This window comes from Rhynchophorus ferrugineus, unplaced genomic scaffold (genome assembly GCF_030347505.1).
Source record: "Rhynchophorus ferrugineus isolate W39M unplaced genomic scaffold, kcgeb_rfMv2 rfM9, whole genome shotgun sequence".
Taxonomy (NCBI): domain Eukaryota; kingdom Metazoa; phylum Arthropoda; class Insecta; order Coleoptera; family Curculionidae; genus Rhynchophorus; species Rhynchophorus ferrugineus.
This window is the reverse complement of record NW_027472588.1, coordinates 23,837,333-23,860,820: the sequence shown is the minus strand read 5'-3', so window position 1 is coordinate 23,860,820 and position 23,488 is coordinate 23,837,333. Positions and strand designations below refer to the sequence as shown.

Below are 23,488 nucleotides of genomic sequence, written 5' to 3'. Positions count from 1 at the left end.
AATTTTGTTGTACTCCGTAACACAATAAAAATATTTATTTCACATTTTAAGAATATAGAGTAAATTACAAAATTCTATTCAATGAAATATGAGCTTCAATATAATGATTTAGGTTATTTATTAAAATATTCTAATTAAAGATAATTAAGTTAGACATTATTATCAGATCTGTATTATAGTATACTAATAATATTGAAAATAAACTTACTAATAATATTGAAGTAAAAGCACGCAAACGTCAAAACAAGTTAATAACATGATAAATATATTTTATAGACTGATCACACTCCATAAGGAAGCAGATTTGCTTAAATCTAATTACGTAGAGTAAATACTGATATTTCTACCTGATTTATTACCAAGGAACACCAACAAAAGGAAAGTTTTTGTTCGCAAATCGCATAAAGAAGCGTTAGAATGCGTTATAAAACGACCAAATCATAAATGAAAAAGATTCGCCTCTTCAATTACAGAAACTGTACCGTAAATATTGTAACAATTATTTTTATTGTTCGAGTGGTGAATGAAAAAAATGGGGGGATGCACTGATCGGCACTAGAGGGATTTTAGAAAGTGGGTAGGGGCAGATATCCAAGGCTCGATTTGAATGGTATATAAGCCATTTGGGCTTTGGCTTCAGCAAGTCAGTCACTTCCCAAGCTTAAGACATGAAGGTAAATACGAGAATAATTTAGAGTCCTTATTAGTAATCGAGGAAGACTTGTTCTTTTCAGGCATTCATTTGTTTGTTAATCGTGGTTGCTGCAGCCAACTACGTACAAGGTAAGTTGAAATACATTTTCTTAGCATCTACGTATCAGGAAGACATTATATCTAGCCTTTTTCCATATAAATTGTTTTCACTATAGTTTACTTTGTATAAAAATAAATACATTTATTTTATTATATAACTATTTTTTAAATAAAGCAAATATAATACTATGCAGTACCATTAAACAAGATATACAGAAAAGCAAGATTAATAATATATTTTAACTTAATAAAATGTTTATAGTTAAAAGTTAAAATGTTGATCTCATTATGCATATATTTAAATGCATTGTGACAAATTTGTATAAGTATCCAAAATTTCATATAAAAAATGTGCACTCCTTCACTGCAACACACAGCAACTTTATTATATATAAATATATAAATTTTTTCATCAGTAAATTTGAAATACTTATTTAAGTAATATATTCAAAAGTATTTAACATTTTTTTTTATAATAACCTTTGTTCGTCAATTTTTATTAAGTAATAAAAGCTTAATTTAAATAATCACTGTTGAGCGGCAAAAAAAAACATGTTATCTTACTTAAAAAATATGAAGTTAAGGAATTAAACTAACTTAAATTTGAATTTGATTGATTCTAAAATTGTTTATATTATTCAAAAACAAGTAAACCTAATAAACATTTTAAATCCTTACATTTTAATCTTGAATCGTTAATATTCAGCTTTCTTTAGCTCCATTGGTGTTTAACAATAATAATTATTTTATTAAAATGCAGAAATTTGAATTCATTTAAATAATGTCTATATTTCAACATGATATTTCAATAAAACTAGAATTATTCTATATATATTATTCTATATAAATAGTATTTGATATATTTTTACGGCTATTAAAATATTACTAAAAATAATTATTAATTAAACTGAATTACACATAATATATTTAATATTTTCATCAAGTTTGCAGATTTTATAAACATAGTACATTAATAAAATATATAATAATAATAAATTATATATTCGCATTTTGTTAAATATTTATTATTGATATCAAAACATTTAAATATTTATAGTATTTTAAAAATTTAATAAACAAAAATATTTTGAGGCTAAGGCTATAAGTCATCACCCGAAATAATTGATAATCAGAAGAACTAATGTTTTCCTTTTTAGAAATACCTATATAACGACTATTTCTTTTCACTGCTTGAATGATTCAATTCTTCTATGATATTATGATGTTTTAGTTAGGTTTGATCGTTTAATTCCGTCTTTTCACTAAGTGTTTGCCTTAAAAGTAGAATTCGCCGTCCTTCAATTTTAAGAAAACATTGCTGACAGAGCTCAACAGATACTATGACATTACTAAGTGCTTCTTAAATTAATCTATGTAGTATAATTTATAGATTTTTCGCTGGAATGATGGTTACTGAAATACTTCAATATAACTGATCCTTTCTTACTGACACCTTATATTTAAAATATCTGTAATATATTATCAATAATCCAATTCATTAAAATGATTAGCTGAAAAATATTAAACTAATATAGAATTAAACAGGTTTACGCTTTTTCTCAGGCTGTAAATAAATATCTTGCCATCAAATTACTATTATAACACTAGCATAGGTCATTAAATTTTATATTATGATATAGCGCGGAGTAGGAGTTTTCGATGATGCTAAATAAAAACTAAACTGCAAAGTCATTGTCGAATGATGTGTAGCTAAATATATATAACTAATTTAATAACGTTAAACCTATTAATTATTTTTAGGAATGTTATTTCGGGCACTATGATTTATCTTATTTTGATTGATTTTGTAATTTACTTTTCTTTTATTAATGTAATTTTAATTTTAACATGAAAAAATCATCTTTATATCATGTATATATAATATATATATATATATATATATATATATATATATATATATATATATATATATATATATATATATATTAGTTTATAATAGTTAATGTCCAATGAGTTCCCGGTCTAAATAACAAAATATTTTTCAGTTTAAATATTATGTATTTATTTTTTAATAAAATTTGAGACTGACAGAATTTGAGATTTGAGAATTTGAGATTTTGTGTAACCATAATTTCTTAAAAATATAACAGATATCGTTTAATAATACCATAAATTTGATCTATTTCTGGCAACTTGAAAAGGATGCCACTAAAATCACTGCAAAATAACGTTTAATGATGAAATTTCAAATTCATTTCATAATTAATATTTTCAATTATCTTTTTATAATATTAATATTGTCTCAACATATCCTTAATTAATTTTGCGAATTTTTATGTCATAGTTGTCTTCAGATATGTATGTTGCATATTTTGAAATGCGTATGATATATATTTTAGGTATTGTTTTTATTTTAATATACATAGTTGTAAATACCAGACCTACGGAAAATGTATTAACTTTCTATTATAATTCAACCGCAATCTAGCAATTAATAGATAAATTAATATTACAGCATATATGCTAATACTGCTATAAATGTTATATCTTTATTTTATTGGGCTGGTACATCATAATTAAGGACTATATAATCCCAGCAATAATAATATATTCAATCAATTTCAAGTTAATATTCAACTTTATTGTTGATAAATTTGTATAAATAAAATCAAAGAAGTTATGTGATATATCTGACATCTTTTTTCAAAATACTACTATATTCTAATAACCACTAATTATTGTTTTATTCAGTTTTTTTATGTTAAATGCTAATTCTACATTTTTTAATTTTATATTAAATTGATTTATATTATTTTATTTTATTTACGTGATTATTATTATTTTTGTTTATTAACATCGATTTATTTTAACACTTCTTCACTATTTCGGAACCGTGTACCAGCCAAGTCATCTGATTAGTACGCTGAGTACACCGGGACTTCTCATTCGAGCTGCAGCAGTATATCTGTATCTTTTCCATCGCATGTAAACTTCTGGGGACATTTGCTTCATCAACTGTAAAAATCAATCAACTAAAAAAAACTTGCAATTCATTGTATTCGAATTCGATTGATCCTCCAAGCCGTTTTTTCTGATTGACATAAAAACCACCACTTATGACTCGTTGAAACCAAAGCCAATCGTTGGGATATTACGAAAAGTCATCACCATGAGCTTCATACATAAAATTGAAGACTCAATTTCAACCCCATCTAGGTAATTTATAAGGTATATATAATATGATGGTATATAACAAATATACCACCATCTCCAATTCTAGGTGCCTTCCACTTCAGAACCTTTCATTGAACCTCTTGCGTCTATTAGGTTTTAAGAAGTGTATGCATCTCTTACTATAAAAAATACTATTGAGTTTTTTAGATTACTACAAATGACTACAACAATTTTATCTTCAACAATATTTACTCGACTATCAAGTCAATATCAATATAATCTGAGTATTTATGTAATATGTTCAACAACAGCTAAATCATTTAGAGAACTATTCTAACTATTGTAAAAGAAAATAAAATTGTAACACCGATTCGTCTAACAGTACATTTTTCTCCCAAGTGGTATGGTTAAATATCCTCAATTTTTAAGGCTGTTCTTTGGTGAGTAGTCATAAATATTTTAATGTATTCAGATAAACGTCAAACAATGCAAGAGAAATTTTGGAAATAACTGATCTAGTATTTAAATATTGAATTAAAATTAAAAAAGTGTGCATTATATATACTTGCTAGTATTTTGAAAGTATACTTTCAATCAACTAGGATTTATATGAATTATTCTTTAATGTGCCCAGCGAACCACAGTTATAAGCATTAAATCAGCCGTTAGAAGAATGTAGATAAGTGACCAACTTATGTTACAGTCCATTCCAAAAGACATTCAATCTTAGTCCGCTTAGTTACTGGAGTAATTTTGGTAGTTGTTCTTTTTTTTTGTTGGATTTTACATTATTTTCTATAAATTTCATTGGCATGGCAAGACACAATATATTTTCACAATATATTTCACACAATATATTTTGGTTTAGAAACTATTTATTGACTGATCATATCCTATACAGTTTTTAAAATATATTTTGTTTTTAGCTGGATTCCTTGGAGGAGGCGGAGGCGGAGGCGGATACGGAGGTGGAGGCGGTGGATATGGCGGCGGCGGATTCGGTGGAGGTGGTAAGAATAGTTCTGTATCCATCGACACCGATAATCAAATTTATTTTTGCAGGATTTAAATCTGGAGGAGGTGGTGGTGGCTTTGGAGGAGGCGGCTATGGTACATTCGACCAAAACTCAATCACCTGAATCAATACTAATACAATTTATTTACAGGAGGCGGATTCAAATCTGGAGGAGGTGGTGGAGGCGGCTACGGTGGTGGCGGAAGCAGCGGAGGCGGCGGAGTGAAGATCATCAAAATTATTACCAGCGGAGGAGGAGGAGGAGGCGGCGGTGGTGGATACGGTGGTGGCGGTGGCGGATACGGAGGAGGCGGTAAAGGTAAGAAAATATATGTATTCAGATTTGAATGCGTTATTAACCAGACCATTTCAGGATGGTAATCTGTCAACTGTTGCCGTTAGCATGCCAAGGATTCGACAGAAATTGTTCTTCATTCACTGTGTATAAAAAAACTGTAGATATTTTGTAAAATTTGTTTATTTTTTTATAATGTTTGAATATATTTTTATCTAAAAATCTATATTAATAAATGATTTATTAATAGTTGTGTATTTAATTATGTATTCAATACAGAACATAAACTTACACCAATATATATAATAGTTAAGTCTACTGACATAACGATTTTATAATATTTTATTTGATATATATTTTATAAGAATGAATTTCAAAATCAACTAATAGGGTGCCTATATATTACAAAAAGTCGACGAAAATCGTTTTATATATGTTATAAAATGGAAAAGGGCTTTAAGCATAGAAACTGTTGATTAACTTGAAAAACTGTTGTATTTAAAAGAAAGAAGACACAACTTGTTGAACGGCGATACAAAGCGACACTGAAGGTTTATCTATTAGAACACAAACTAGCCTGTCTCACTCACTGGTTCACCATTCTGAAAAATTTCAGTGCCTTAACCAGCATTATATAATACCTTCGTCCTAAAGAAAGGGCTACAGTATACGTGATCATTATTCCATCTGAACCGCTAATAGTTGTAAAAATTGTTTTTTAATATCGATTGTACCTTTTCTTCCCCAGTTTGACTATCGAAATAGCACTGTTTGTACCTAAATGTCCACTCTCTATGAAATGGCTGTCCAAGTTTTGATGATTTCAGATTCCAATAGTCTATGACAAAGAAACTATAATCCGCCTTTGGTGGCCGTTCAACATGAACTGTAAGTGTCTGTCCAAATTCCAGCATATTATGTTAATTCACAGCAACTCTAGTCTGCCTTTGGTGAACTTACACATTAAACTATGATGTATGTGCCTAAAATCGGTGAACTAGGGGTGTTTTTAAAGCTTGAATGTTTCTTATTTCGAATAGTTTATGGTTAGCTTCAATCCGCCTATTGTGACTTTATAGCTTCAGCTGCGATACTATTGTTCGACTTCAGTTAACTGTATCAAAAATGCCTGAATAACTGCAGAACAATCAAGTAGTTTAAATAAAGTGTTGAAAAATTCTGACTGTTAGGAATATGTAAATGCAAATAGAAATCAGCTGTTGGACCGATTTTGATGGATTTTTTTATCACATTTAGACCCGGTAGGTGACTGCGATAAGATTCCAGCAATTTTTTAAAATATTATTGATTTAACCACCGAAATACTGGCAGTTGATATGTGTAGAATAAAATTACATATATTATAAGTAAAAGGTGCTGTCTTCAACACTAATCATCTTGCCTCGCGGATATGTACTGACTGATACCTTCCATGATATATAGTGTATGTTACATTATACAGTGTGTGTTAATTTACAGTAACATACTGAATAATAAGAGTAGCATTGTCAACATATTGCCATATTTTAAAATATTGTCATTGTTAGTTTTATTCCCAATGTGTTTAGTTATATTAGTGGAGTTATTGTCTATATTATTTTCGTCTATATAATTTTAACTTGAAAATATACCTATATTTATTTGTCACCTTTACACTCTGATCACTTGACATCACATTGTCATGTATTTAAGTAAAAAGTAAATTGTATGTGTTTGTTGAAATGCATGTTGCTATTTTATAGATGACGAGGCCCAATAAATTAATAAACGTTGTCCATACAACCACATCTAGTAGGTGAAGGACAGAGACATTGTAACAACTTTGGGGATATTTTTACAAAATCATAACCACTTGGTCCAGTTGTCCAATACCGTTTTCAAAATAATGTAAAACAACAACTAGGTTACTATCATTAAACCAAATAAAGTAATCCTGTTGAATTTTTGACTTCACTGGATTTACCCGGAATGCGATCACATAATTTGCTATTTAAAATTGGTCCACTAATCATTTTGATTCGAAATATGAATTCACCAAAGTTATGCAATCACACGCAATTGATTATAAAATTATTATGAGTGATGATCTACAGCTACTATTTTGAGAGGCATATTTCAAGGTGAAGCTAAACAGAGAAGAGCTGAACGTAAAAGAACTTCTACCACGGATTCCGATGATCGCTTCCTCTACTCATCCATCCAGTCCAAATGTTTACAATTTCCAATTCTCTTGGCGTTTGCAATGGCTATTACATAAGTCACAAATCCAAACAATGCCAATGTTGCTTGGATTTACTCACACATTCATACTAGGTCAAGTTTTGATAATGATAAGAATGATGGACTTAGTTAATAATAGAAATTAATAAAATAAATAATTTTTAAATTAATTCAATGAAAAATTTAATAATAAATCTAGCCAAAAGGTACTAAACTGATATTCATTTTCTCTACACCCAAGTACTTGGTCAAAATTCAGCTATTACTTTTGAATTAATGGTCATGACTATGACTATCTGCGAGAATATAAAATAAAACCAAGCCGTACGAACAATGCAACAGGTCTTCTCAAGTTTGGAAAACAAGTACTTGACGACAGAAGACCCATATTACCGTGATTCACAACTCACAACACATATTACCGATTAAGTGCTATTAACCATTTGATAAAAGTGTCGATTAGATTTAAGAACTCAGTTACTAATTTTCTGGTTTTAGCACCTTCGCCATATTATAAATAATAACTACTGTCCACTATTTTGAAAAAGACTCTTATCGGACTGGAATAATTATCACTGATGTATGATGTGTGTGACAACATTCCACTGTGGTGATTAATGAGGTAGAGCATACCATGTTACTTACATGCCGGCAAATGACTTTCCAGGAGCAAGATTCACTAATATCTTTCTCCATACAACTCTACAAAATTGAGCAACAAAATAAAATTAAATGAACTAAAATGCCAATACTCGCGGATTCTTAAAGAAAATTTGAAAGTGGGTGAAAAAAATAGCAGAGGGTAAAATAAATTACTGAGCACGTAATGTAACAGAGCATCAAACACTTTCCAATCTCACCCTGTTGACGGATGTGATACATAACCCAAATAGAAATAAAGATAATGTTATAAGCCCAATAACTGCAAACGCAATTGTCAACGAATTTCAGACAAATTTGCGAAATTCAGACAACAGATGCCAAGAAACAGCATAATAAAACTTAAATATTTATTCAACGCTACTCAACTACTATTTGTAATATGTTCCTATGCAGTGCAGAAATTATAATCCCTAAAAGAGGCGAATCGTCAAAGGCTAAAAATTAACTGCTACCAATCATTTAAATTTTTCGAGAAATTCTTCTTAAAATACCTTAATTAATGAAAAAATACTCATCTTGGCTTGTCAATTTGTATTCAGAAATAAACATACAACAGTTGATCAGGTACATAGTATTTCAGTAAGCTATCTATGTAAATTTCGCTTGTCAATGATAATTGGTAGTAGAATAATTCCATATGCGAAAACAACAAAATAATTGGGCATGACGCTGGATAAGCAGAACTTTATTTGTTTGTTATTGTTAAACTTTGTTGTTGAACAGTTTTAAAAAATTGAGGTGGTTGCTTGGACGACAATCTGAAGTATTACCCTACAACAAATCGTTGTTATGTAAACACATTTTATCTAGGGTAAACCATGATCCGAACATATTAAAACATGCACAAGCATTATTATCCCAATAGTATATTAGATATGAGGACACCCGAGGAGATCTAAGAGTGTCAATGGTCAACAAGCGAAACATGTGGTTTGAAAAAGCACCAAGTTATATTGTGTGAACATCAACCACGCATAACGAATTATCGACAACAATGGACAACGGGGAGGTTTAAGAGACAAAGTCGCTTAGAAATAATATTGTTAAGATAAGTATAACAAATATTCTGTATTATAAACTTATGTAGGGTGCACTAGTACATCCTAGTATATCCATAAAATACTATTAACTTTGGATCTGAAATCTTAGATCTGGGCTTTATGAATAATACAAAGGAAATATCGCTAATTGCTGAATAAATAGTCGTAATATATAATATAAAAAAACGTTGAAAAAAAATTGCAAAACTTTCTAAGAGGGTGTAGTCTCTTAAACTTGCTCAGGTTCGCTTTCACTGATATTTAGATTTTAATACTACGAATCTTCATGAAGACACATATTACTAAGTTACAGCATCTGGAGCTTTGTCAATAATTCAGTACACGACGAAATTTTATTTCATAGTTACAATAGTTACTATAATATACCAATATTAATTATATAAGACGAACTTCTGAACAGCTACTTAGAATAATGTGAATAAGTATCGAGATTTTTACCCTGATCTAAAATTAACATCATATAGGAACTAGCATCTTCTGAGGAAATTGACTCAATTTTTAAGACAGCCATCATATGTATTGAATGTATATTGGCCAATCGGTGTAATTACTTCAAATATCAAAATTCAGGAAAAAACAAGCATTTGTTTATTAACAAATCACCTTAACCAATGGGAAAAAAATAGTTAGTTAACTCATTAGTAAAATATCTTCAATCAGAAAAGCCACATGAACGTCTCTCAAACATTAAAAAGAATGATCGGCAAAATATTTTCCCGAATGCATGAACAGCGTTTCGTATCTTCCTGACTATATCTGTAATTGTGAACAAAGGGAAACGAAGGGAGCCGGTAAATTAAAATAGATATACGTTCTATATATATTTCTTATAGAAGATACGTTCTACTGTATGTCACGATTGTTATATCTTGAAATCTTTTTCATAGGAAATTCTGTTTACCAGAAAGTAATTAATTCCGAATTAATAAAAACTACTACAAAGGCAAAAACCTAGAAGGTGGCCATAAATGGCAATGAATTGACTGTTGGAGTTATTTTAACTATTTCAAGCAAAGCAGTTTGAATAAATGTTATCAAGCAAACTTATTTGCCGTTGATATTTCTCATCAGGATTAGTTTTAGTAGTAAATATACTTATTAACATATTTGTACATATTTAGTAAGATACGCATTCCGTATATTTTGTAAAAATGTATTAAACTATTTATAACAATAATTATTTAATTTTGGATATGCATTCTGTATACTGCTGTTTTCAAAGTTAACAAGTTTTCAAAGCTTAACTAACAGGTGAATTGAAAAGTCCATATGCGCTTTAGTTAGCACTAACCTTCAAAAGATGCATGTATAAATTTGACAGCTGTCGGATTATTAGTTTGTGAATGCATTTTAAGTGAAGCAACTTTTGTTATTGTGAAAAAAATGGATAAAAAAAAATTTCGCGTGTTGATAAAATATTGCTTTTTGAAGGGAAAAAATACAGTTGAAGCAAAAACTTGGTTTGCTGGCGAGTTTCCGGACACTGCCCGAGGAAAATCAATCATCAAGGATTGGTATTCTAAGTTTAGACGTGGCGAAATGAGCACCAAAGCTGGTGAACGCAGTGAACGCTCAAAAGAGGTTGTTACCGAGGAAAACATTGAAAAAATCGACAAAATGATTTTGAATGATCATAAATTGAAATTGAATGAAATAGGAGATACTCTAAAGATATCAATTGAACGTGTACGTTATATCATTCACGAATATTTGGATATGAGAGAGCTCTGGGCAAAGTCCATGACGCGCGAGCTCACTTTTGACCAAAAACAATGACGAGTTAATGATTCGGAGCGGTGTTTGAAGATGATCAAGAGTAATAAACCCGAGTTTTTGTGTCGATATGTTACAATGGATGAAACATGGCTCCATCGTTTCACTCTGAAGTCCAATCGACATTTATCCGAGTGGACTGCACACGATGAACCCGCTCCAAAGCGTGGAAAAACACAACAGTCGGCTGGCAAGGTTATGGCGTCTGTAATTTGGGATGCGCATGGAATAATTTTCATTGACTACGTTGAAAAAGGAAGGACCATTAACAGCGACTATTATATTGCGTCATTGGACCGTATTCTCAAGATTTGGCCCCCAGCGACTATTTAGTCTTCTCAGATCTCAAAAGAAAGCTCGCCGGGAAGAAATTTTCGTCGAATGAAGAGGTGATCGCCGAAACTGAGCCCTATTTTGAAGCAAAGGACAAATAGTATTACAATAATGGAATCGAAAAGTTGGAGGGTCGCTATAATCAGTTTATAACACTTGAAGGGAATTATGTTGAATAAAAAAATTTGCCAAAAAATGTGTTTCACTATGGTGGACCAGGGACTTTTCAATTGACCTGTTATATCTATAAGCCCCATTTGTGCTAATGTAATAATAATTCATTTTGAAATATTAACCAAACTTCAAAAGACCAAAGCATTTAACTTTTACTAAACCGAAAAAGACATCTCACTTATATATTTCCAGATTTTGGTATATAACAACCATTCCATGAACAATCGTTCAATGCTCTTTTGAAATAAACAAATTGTAATTGATATAGGTGACCCCGATTTCGTTTCAATTTCTTGTTGTTGTGAAACATAGCGTTAACAAATATATTTATATAAATTTACACTTTTTTCATACGTCTTTATTATTTTTTTGGATTGTCCGGGTATATTTTTGAACTAATATATATTAAACAGAAAATATAAAATTTTAAATAAAACTAAATATAATAAAAATTTAGGCTATATTTAATCTAATTAACAAAAATTACGCTACTTATAAAGTTTCTGATGTTATCTAACAGTTAAAGAAGAACCTACTGTTATAACTGGTATTTAATATTTTATTTATAATGCTAGGGTATTTAAGAAATTCATGGATAAGAAAAGGAAATGAAAAAAAACGAATTTGTAGTTGTTAAAATGACTTTATTTTTAATATTTAATTTCACTCAGCTTCAATGCACATATTCCGAAGATCAGTTGTTTTCAGGAAGATCTAAATGGTTCAGTTATTCGTTTAATGGATATCGTTTTTTAGCAAAGGATTTCTTGAGGCGCTAGAGGGCCTAAATATCTAATTTTTAGAGATGGTTTTTGGGCTCTCTAAGCTCCGTAAGTAAGAAATTATTTATTTATGTAAACCGGGATATTGTTTTTTTTGCCACCAGTTAGTACAAAGATTTACCAAAAAATTAAAAACAAATTTAAGTTAATTCCAGAATTTTGTCTATATTATTTTGAATGAAAATGACGTCAAAATTTAATTCTTCTAAGTATTTGTTACATCCACAATATAAAAGTGTATATATATATATATATATATATATATATATATATATATATATATATATATATATATATATATATATATATATATATATTACATAACGATACAGTTCCTATATAGTCTATATCCAACACAAAAGAACATAATAATGAAAGTGAAAATATTTGTCCTTATTTTATTAGAAAGTTTTAAAATATATTGTTACATTAATGATTCCTATGTGACACATTTTAAAAGAATATCTAAATGATAACGGATATTGCAGATCAACATTTATCTAAACAACGAAACAACGCTACTAAGATCACACATCTGTTGTTTATCTATAAAAATGAAGAATGTGTCTTAATTACACGTGTATGCAGATGACAGGAACCAGTTAAAGTCTATTATATGAAAGTATCGAAAGAACTAAAAAAAACTTATATAAGAACAAACAGCCAATCCCAAACATTCAATTATTTCTATCAGTAATCTGTCTCATAAACATTTTCTAAAATATCTCACTTCTTAGAATATGATAAAAAAAATATAAAATATATATTATAATTTATAATTTATATATATATATATATATATATATATATATATATATATATATATATGCCTATAATGTTATATATATATATATATATATATATATATATATATATATATATATATATCGGTTAATATTATTTTTTCTTGCTACTTATTTATTTTTGCGTAACAATATATTTCACTATTAATCATTATTTTATTAAAAGAAAGACAACATTAATATGGAATATTTTTTTAATGTATTGCGTTTGAGTTCCAATATATATTTTCATTAATATTAAACGCTTTCTAATAATTAATATACAAATAAGTAATAAAAAATAAGAAATAGATAGAGGGAATATATTGTTTAGAAATATATCTTATGCAATAATAGTAAATAACAATAATAGTCTAATAATAGTGAAATTAAAGTTTTAAATAGAATTTATCATATTCTAAAAAAAAGAGGAATAACACATAGATTGTAGTATTTTTGGGTAAAATTAAGTTACTATAGCGTTCGTACCATGATTCAAATATCTACACTTTAAAGAGGAAGTTCCCTTTAAAAAATATATTGATGTGCAATGTAAAAATGTTTTTAACTAGGTAAAATATTTATCAATTGACTTTCTTGGCGGTTGTTATATATTCCGCTTTGTTGCTTCCGCTTTGTTATATATTTTGAGAATTTACCCTTTGTTAAAAACCTAAAAAATAAGTCCATAAATTTGAAAAAAATCATTAAACACGACAATACCGGGTAATTCAGGGTTTAACACTCTGAAGTACGAGTTTGTAACGCTCCAAAAGGTGCCAGAATGATTCATTTGAAAGAAGGAAAATTGCTCGTTTAAGTAGAGGAGGGCCCAATTATATAACAGGAATTGTATATTGAAATAAATTGAAAGTAAGACTATAATAAAATTACGATTTTTACTATTTTTGAAAAATTCGGAATAATCAAAAATTTTTTTCGAACAAGCCTAATTTGTCGAAAGAAGTTGTTTGACTCTCGCTCGATACCACTTCTCAGATTATTATTTTTTTTAATTCCAGATTACTAAACTGATTACTGAATGTTGTAATCCTGTATTTTGAAACCGCCCACTGTAAGTTTCTGGAATCTTCATTTAATTTAATATTAGTTTTTAATTATTAATTTTTATTTCGCTAAGTATACCTAATATGCATGCCTCTAGACTAGAATACCCCATTAAGTAACATCTGCTAAACTATTGAATTGTTGAGAATGTTGCATATTTCTTAGGTAAATTATCCCAAGAAACTATGATGATATAATTAATTGATGACAAGAATCCAGTTTGATGCCATCATGTTATTTAGTTCACCATTAGCTTTCAGTTACATAAAAATATGTTTCTTAAGAATAATGTACAATCGGTACCGGAACTAATGGGTTCAATTATAAGAGTTGGTCACTTTAACAAAAAGACAGATAATTGTCAAGCATTGAAAAGTTGTCGTGCTTAGCTTAGGCTATAAATAACAAAATTTTAAATCATCGCAAATTATGTGCATTATATATTGAAAATAGTTCTTAAATTATAATATCATTTATACACTACGTTGTTCAATTATGTTGTGGAGCACCATTAATCAATAATATATAAAAAAAATCGACGGCAATTTAAAAGTTAATCCAGTAAAATATCACTAAAATATTATGATTAAATTTAGTTTCATTTGAAAATTTTAAGAACTCAGGATGTAAAATAGGTTCCACCTTTATTAAGAAAAGAACTCCAAAACGTGATCAAAAATCGGCCAAGAAAATGTTGGCGTCAGACTGGTAAAATCATAAGCTGAGATTATTATTGTAATTGTTTTTAAACCAATTGAATACAGAAACTAAAACTAAAAATAGTTTTTCTCATTTCAATTTCCAAATATTTCTGTTCCCTTTCGAACTACCTAGTATATATAACGTATACGCTTTTATAATATATAATAGCTTATTTAAAAGTGTTTGTAGAAATTACAATGATAAAAAAGCAATGCAAGTAATGTTTTAAGAATCTTGCAGTTCAATTATCCATATAAAGTTTGTTGATAAAAGAAACGTAAAAATAATAAAATAATAAAAACAATAAAAAATGTTAATATCCAATAAAAAGCTTTAGATAAATAATTAAAACAATCAATTTATATCTGTCATTTAAAAGCAATAATATTTAATTCATTAATTTTATGATATGATATCAATATGTAAAATATATACATTTATTGTATTAACTTACCATATAATTACCATTATCAACAATTTTAGATACAAATCAAATAACAATAATATAAGCAAGGAATTTTGAAATAAAATTTAAAACTTGTTCGACACTATGCTACACCACTTTTAAAAACCAACTTTAAACTTTTCAAAATAAATAATTCGGCATTCTCATTTTGTTGTCTGCTGTCTGAACACAATACGTTAAACAACAGGATTGACTGTATTAAATAACAGGTAAATGTTAATGGAAAAAGGAAGAGTGAAAATAATTTATAGCGAGTTATTCGCAAAAAAAAAAACGAACGACCATTCGCATCAAAAACAAACACGAAAATACGTTCTGTTGGGCGAGTGATGAGAAATATTTGGCAGGTCGTTGTGTAAGATTTTCGGGCGTAGTGTAAACAATTTAAATGGTTTATGGGAAACGTTCTGTAATCCTTTTAGGTTAACGAAACTACACTACAAATATTGTGGTAATTATTATAATTGCTGGATGGGACAAGGAAAAAATGGGGGGATGCACGAAGAGCCGAAAGAGGGATTTTTGAAAGGGGGGTCGTCAAGGTTCCTTGTCGACAGTATATAAATCCATCGGACGTCGAGATCTACAAGTCAGTCATCTCCTGAACTTGAACATGAAGGTAAACGAATCACAACATCATTATGGTGTTTGGTGTAATCATCATTAACTTGTTCTAGGCCTTCGCTTGTCTGTTGATATTAGCTGCTGCAGCCAGCTTCACTCAAGGTAAGTTCAATGATTCAGAACCAACTTAAATGAAAAACCTTAATATTTTTTCATTCAGAGCACAAAATATTTCTGAATTGTTCTTAACTAATATTTTTATTTTATCACTATTACATTATAGATTAAGGAATGGACTACTAATAATTAATATAATGAGTTTAACTTTTTCTAAAATTATATATCAAATATGTTTAATAAATCGGTCACCGTTTTAATACGTCCAAAAATTAATAAGTTTCAGCTAGCGTTAATTGTTTTATGCATTTTCCGTTAAGTAACATATAATTATACATTATTAACTGATCATTGTTCTTAGATTAACAACCAATAAACAATCCAATATACATAAGTCGTAAAAGTTTAAACATTTTAAGTTGAATAGTTCACTAAAAAAAATAGTATTTTATTATAAATTAAATTTGAACCATTTTATTATGCTAACATATATTTCAAAGAAAACTGGTGTTTTAATAATTTAAACATAACCAATTATCAGTATTTTATTTTACTAAATAGTATTAGAATTTTATATTTCCATATAAAATGATTATTTTATAGTAAATATTTATCTAATATTACAACAATATTTTCATGTACATACGTATAGACTATTATAATTTACAGACTATCTTCCTATGACAGAGTTTTCTGTGATTTTTTAAAAATATATTTTAAAGTCTCCTTTTTACCAACGATGATTTATCTGGACTCGGCCAACAGTTTAACGTGAGCTCTGATCCACGATTTTCGGCATTAAGCCTACCGACTGGCGAGTGACCATCTTAAAAATTATCCCAGAAGACATCCGGTCTTACCCTGGTTACTGGCGTAACTGGAATCTATTACTATAACTAGCTATTATTTCATATTTTCCGCTATGTTCTATAGGAACCTAGTAGCAAAGAAAATCGATAGAAGATACGCGATTATGAGTTAATTTTGATTACTATTTAATATTACAAAATGACATTTTTAGCCGGTTTCCTTAGTGGAGGATACAGTGGCGGCGGATTCGGTGGTGGCTACGGCGGTGGCTATGGAGGCGGATATGGCGGCGGCCTTGGTGGAATCGGAGGTGGTGGTAAGTCAACAAAAAAAACATATTTTATGCATTACGTAATATTAATTTCACTCAGGTTGGAAAGGAGGTTTTGGAGGTAGCAGAGGATTCGGAGGAGGATATGGTAAGGCTCTCAATCAAACCTTCAAATTCGAAACGTACTAAAGTAAATTTTAAGGTGGACTTGGCGGTGGATATGGAGGAGGACTTGGAGGAGGTTACGGAGGTGGCGTCAAGGTCATTAAAGTAATCAGCAGCGGAGGCGGATACGGAGGCGGTCTTGGAGGTGGTTATGGAGGTGGCTACGGAGGTGGCTACGGAGGCGGTTACGGAGGCGGTTACGGAGGCGGTTACGGAGGTGGTTTCGGAGGCGGATACGGAGGTGGTAAAGGTGAGTTTATAAATGTGTTCTTTTATAAGCAAGAACTAATTATTATTCTTTCTTAATTGCAGGAGGTTGGTGGTAAATTACCATCAACAACTTAAGAATTTAGGTCCAAATTCCAACACTTTAATCCGGTATTTCGTTATATATATGAAACTGTACATATATTGTAAATTTCCAACATTTTTTGTAACTTTTTTTTAATATAAGTTTTATATAAAAACACTGTCTTATTATTCCATATTAATTATGACTTAGTTATAATACTATACATATATAGTTTATAACAAGTGTAATAAGTTGAATAGTACTTTGATACAATGAAAGTGGTTATACATTTAAATCAGCATGTGGTTTCTGCATGAATTTCTTGTATATGAGCTAAATGAACTAATTGATATGCAATTGGTGCTTACCAAATGTCGTATGTAATTGTCACTGCTATTATCATCTATGGATATTTAAAGGTTTATCAACAGATGTGTTAGTTACCACATATATAATTTCTTTTTCATCATTTTAATAGTAATATTCAGGTAATTAATGATATTAATATTCATGAAGTTACCAAAGTAAATAAATAATTTTGAAAATTACGTATTATCCCCTTGACACTCTTTACAGCATCAAGAAATACCCATTGTCATCAGCAAGAAACAGGTCCCATAAGGTTTTTAAATCCTATATAAAAATATTTTTAAATCAATAGGAATTGCTACCGCATTGTTATAACAGGCTTTTTTAATTGAGAAATATTATTTTGCGAGTACAAGAACCAGTTGACGGTCCTATAAGTGTATTAAGTTGCTCATTTTAGGCTGTTCAATCGAACAGAATTACCACCACATTGTTGTAATGGGTCATTTTCCGTATACGTAAAACAGTTGAAAGTCCTTTCAAATATACAAATTTGATTTTTTTTATAGTATTATTTACACTTTCGGTTACTACGTATTAGCATTTGAAATTGGATAAACCTTCATTATCTTGATCCATCAATTTAATTACTGTAGCAAAAATTTGCAGTGTTCAGAATTATTCGATTTGCAATCGTGTTGTGATCAAAATATAATAATATAATTTTAGTAAATGGTTTATCATTTTAAGCCTGATGTCCATCACTACCTGTTATTTTAATAAAAAATTTAATTATTTCAGAGAGAGGCCTGGTAAACTAGACTAAATTTACTACAACGCTTGAAAGATATTCAAGACATTCTTTATTTCATTATTTTGGCCTTCAAAAAAGGATACCACTAAAGGTCTTCCTCTTAATAATTTTTGCTCTATTCAAACCATTGATTTGATGAGCCATAATAAATTGTAACGTTTTTCACTATCTGAACAGACAAAAGCGAACTTTAATTATACAGTCTATTAATATTAATATTTTAGGGTAAATGATGTGGCTCGGTGAATGGAGGTAAATCGAAATGAAACAGTGGTGTTTACATGATGTGACCGTTATTTATTGACAATATAAAAAATGAGAAAAATACAAAGATAAAAAGGATGGCAGCGGAGTTACCTGTTGACGAGGCTTGGGCAGTCGATGGTGGCACGTCTTAACCGAACGAGGGTTGAGCACTGAATGACCGAAATACCCTTCAATAATATCCCAGATAAACGTCTCGGGGTTGCCGCCAGCTATTCGGTGTCGGGTTCCAATTGGCACCCCGCCCGTGTTCAACATCTGGGATTATATTTCTGGGTATTTCGTAGACCGTTATTCCACGATGTAAAATTCGACATGCCTCAATTCGCTACAATACTCCCCTGCCAGAATTTTACATAAAATTACTTCAACAAAAATACAAAAATGTTTGCAAAAAAATATCAAATACAAAAAAAAAACATATACCAAACAAAATGTGCTGTGTAAACTGGGCTTTGAAAAAATATGATAGTTCGAAACGGTTGTGATCTGGTACGGCTGTTGATATCTTCCGGTCCTACAGATACCGTTGCATCATCGTCGCTTTGGCACTTGAATGTGGTCCATCGACGACGTTGAAAACAAGCTATTCTTCAGACAGGGCTCCCGTAATCGACGCTGTGGGAGGATCGACTGTTCGACGACGTGGTAGCTTATTTTCTTCGACGACGAGACGTTAGCAATTCTGGTACTTCGGCGAAGACATAACGAGTCTACGGTGACTGCAATCGGTACCTAGCTTCTGGAGCTGCTCTGTGACTAATCCGTAGTCACATACGTTAGGTTAATTCATAAAAAACAAATAACGACGGTATCCGACCGAAGCTGCCCAAAGCCTTTTAAATCAAAATATCTGCCATTATGACGGAGACGGCGAGCGAAGGAAGACATTATGATTTAAACATAGCGCCGAAAGAAATGTTTAGCCGAGACGCTGATGATTAAGCAGTGACGTAAAAATATTCCAAAAGATTGTGAAATAAAATTTTGACAAAAAAAAATTTAAAAAAATGAATTGGAAATAATGAAATTAATCGGAATAAAATGAAAATGAATCTAGAAGGTAAAATTGAAAAGGAGTCGAATTAAAAATATTTAAAATTTTGAAACAAAAAAAATATAACGGCCACGTAAAATACACCATTTTCTACGTACCCTCCATTCACGAGTCCAAACCCAATTTTGCGAAAGATCACGTCGGGGTCACCACTTTAGGGTAAATGATGTGGCTCGGTGAATGGAGGTAAATCGAAATGAAACAGTGGTGTTTACATGATGTGACCGTTATTTATAGACAATATAAAAAATGAGAAAAATACAAAGATAAAAAGGATGGCAGCGGAGTTACCTGTTGACGAGGCTTGGGCAGTCGATGGTGGCACGTCTTAACCGAACGAGGGTTGAGCACTGAATGACCGAAATACCCTTCAATAATATCCCAGATAAACGTCTCGGGGTTGCCGCCAGCTATTCGGTGTCGGGTTCCAATTGGCACCCCGCCCGTGTTCAACATCTGGGATTATATTTCTGGGTATTTCGTAGACCGTTATTCCACGATGTAAAATTCGACATGCCTCAATTCGCTACAATATCAATTGATAGGTATGGTATTATTCTGATGGTTTGATGGTATTTATTCCTACTATATAAATAATAAATATTAATATTATTTTTGTAAATATTTCTCTATAATTTTTAAATGGTGGGTTTCTGATGGTTTTTAATATCAATCTCTAATTTGTGATTGTACTTAAGCTGGAATTTTAATTTGTAAAGAACATTGATTTATTTACTAGCGAAAATAATTTAAGTGTAATGATAAAAATATTAATTATGTCAAATATAAGTCTACATTGCTACTGAGATATTTAATGAATATCCCAGTAGTTTAATCCAATATCCAATCAAACATAAAAAATAGAAATATTGAAAAAAATGAGGAGAAAGGAGGAGGAAGATCTACCATAAAGATTTACCTGAAGTTTTTAAAGTATATTCTAGTCTGAACTGAGTTTAAAAAAATCTTTAAAAAACAGTTTTTCGCCAAATTACGGCTATTCAAAAAAAAAATGTTTAAACCATTTCTGTTTACATTTTCGATTTTTTTTTAATAGCAAAAATACAAATTTTGTTATAGTTTTGTTTGATGTGGTAAAAGAATGTATAAAAAAGATTTACACCAAATTTCAGGTAAATCCTTTCAGTAGAATTTGAGATATTAAAGACCTATTTTTAAAGGGTTGAGTTTTAAAAATAGGAAAAAAATCGATTATTTGACTTGAATATCCCCAAGGTATCAGGTTAGTTGCGAATCGGTGAAGATGCCACGTCACTTAAACAGTTGTATATCCAAAAGCAATTTAAATTTTGAAAAATTGTATTAAAAGCATATTTTTTAATACCTAGGCCTTTAAAAAATTAAAAAATATCGGTTTTTCAAATTTCTAAACTAAAATATCCCCTGCCAGCTTGGCAGGCGACCGATAGTCCTCCCACTATTGCGATAGTGGCGGGTTTGAATTCTGCTGGAACATGATTCTCAATTTATGTTTGCAATTTCGATTGTCAATTAGACAAGAGTACAAAATCCGACATGAAAAGTTATCCGAGTGAAAATAAACAGGTTAGGTCAGAATGGATGGATGGAAGGATGTCTTCTGGGATTATCTTTAAATTGGTCGATCATCAGTTGGTATACTTAATACGGAGGACCATGTTTCAGATCTCGCATTAAGCAGTACGTCCAATATATATACCAAGAATTGCCTCTAAAAATTTCCTGAAAATATTTTTTTGAGATGAAAATCATTGTAAAAATAGTTAATATTCTGAACACTTTATAACATTTCACTTAATTTCCAATTTTATATTTTTTTATTATTTTGTTCTACAACTTTCAGTAATATAAACTTCTTTATTTGATATCTGAGCTATAGAAACAATACGAAAAATGCATGAATAAGAATTTTCATCAAAATAAAGCTATTTCTAATTCAAACTATCACAATTGTTAGTAGTAGGAATACCAGTCCAAATGTCTAAACAATATAATAAATTCTTAGGCACCATTATTGTAATATACCTCAAAATTAAGTCATAATCTTAATAACATTTTCATTTTGCCAAAAGCTGAACCAAATATTCTTTATAGAACAAACTTTATACTATATATATATATAGTATATATAGTGTGTGTGTGTCGAGGATTGAATCCGACAATCTACGTACGCTACGAGAATTTTTCTCACTTTGATTAATTACAATTTACGATGCCGAGGAGAAGACGACCTGACTAAGGTCGTCGCAATCAATCAAATATGCGAAGAGCTACCTCACGTGCTAACTGCACTGATGACCAGTCGTATTGCTATATCAGAACTGCGTTCTTTAGAGAGTGACAATGAAGTAGATAGGCTTAGAATGCAACGAGTTCATGCACATCAAACACAACAACAGCGAACATCACATAATGAAATTGAGCGATTCCGCAGACACAGGGCTTCTGTGATCCTGGAACGAGCTGCATTCCACTATGATGCGGCAATAGATTATTGTGCCGACAAATCGTTAACAATTGGGAAAATGACAATAATCTGTAAATATTGCAAGGCATTAAAATACAGTAGTGACTCACATAGTTATACTTTTGAGACTCACATCAATGTGAAATAATGTAACTCTGTGAAGTCGATAAAGTACATATGTAAATATGTTAACAAAGGTAGCGAGATGGCCGTCTTCGCTGTAACCAATGCAAATGACGAAATATCACAGTACTATATTGGTCGCTATGTAAGTAGCAACGAAACAATTTGGAGTATCTTTTCATTTGCGATCCGTGAGAAAGACATCCTACAGTAGTCCATTTGGCAGTACATTTAGAAAATGGTCAGGAGGGAAAAAGTCGAGGATTCGAGATTGTCCAGGATCTCAATACAGCCATTCAGAATTTTCTTCTGGGACAGTTGGTTTCCTTTAAATCAGTTAACTATCCCATGCAGTTTTTAAATTCAGTGGAATTGCCTGGATCACCACCTCACAATTTGAAGTTAAAAGTAGGATCAGTTGTCATCATGCTGCGTAACATCATGCTGTGAAAAATATGATAAATAACGTCATTGAGGTAACAATCATAAAGAGAAAATACAAAGGAGAGGATGTCTTGATCGCGCGTATACCGATGATTCCAACGGTTTTAGCATTCGATTTTAAACCTTTACAATTTCCAGTACGTTTGGCCTTTGCGATGACCATAAATAAATCTCAAGGCCAGTCGTTGGAAGTTGAAGAAGTTGCGGAATCAACTTCGAGTTTCCCTGTTTCGCGCATGGACAATTATAGGTTGCGTGCTCGCGCGTCGAAGACAAAACAAAAAATATAGTCTATCAGAAAGCTTTACATTGATTAACAAACTGTATCATAACTGTGTGTGTGTCTGTAAATATCTAATTGAAACCTTATATATAGCCAGTATTTCAGGAAAACTCTTTTTTTTATGTATGAAACATCATGTGTTATTAATCGAAAATTATAAAAATTCAATCATACCGAGCATTTTTTTATTAATTACGGATTATTAGGTCTTTCATTTATCGATTGAGGCAGTACGAAGTCTGCCGGGTTGTTTGAGCTAGCTGTTTATACATTTTTAAGTTCAATA

General features: G+C 30.4%; 2 protein-coding genes across 3 annotated transcripts; both read left to right on the top strand.

Annotated features, from left to right (window-relative positions):
- Positions 1–625: 625 nt before the first annotated feature.
- Positions 626–5,447, top strand: LOC143202026 (uncharacterized). 2 transcript variants are annotated; one of them, XM_076413296.1, is made up of 6 exons: positions 626–674; positions 735–783; positions 4,815–4,895; positions 4,951–4,998; positions 5,055–5,222; positions 5,277–5,447. In XM_076413296.1, the coding sequence occupies exons 1-6, from the start codon at positions 669–671 to the stop codon at positions 5,282–5,284; spliced, it is 360 nt and encodes a 119-aa protein (XP_076269411.1). In that variant the 5' UTR covers positions 626–668; the 3' UTR covers positions 5,285–5,447. The 2 variants fall into 2 exon arrangements, with proteins under 2 accessions (XP_076269411.1, XP_076269410.1); XM_076413295.1 differs by having other exon boundaries at positions 4,815–4,898.
- Positions 5,448–15,671: 10,224 nt separating this feature from the next.
- Positions 15,672–17,610, top strand: LOC143202025 (uncharacterized). The gene is made up of 6 exons (XM_076413294.1): positions 15,672–15,841; positions 15,900–15,948; positions 16,925–17,029; positions 17,085–17,132; positions 17,187–17,399; positions 17,462–17,610. The coding sequence occupies exons 1-6, from the start codon at positions 15,836–15,838 to the stop codon at positions 17,473–17,475; spliced, it is 435 nt and encodes a 144-aa protein (XP_076269409.1). The 5' UTR covers positions 15,672–15,835; the 3' UTR covers positions 17,476–17,610.
- The last annotated feature ends 5,878 nt before the right edge of the window (positions 17,611–23,488 follow it).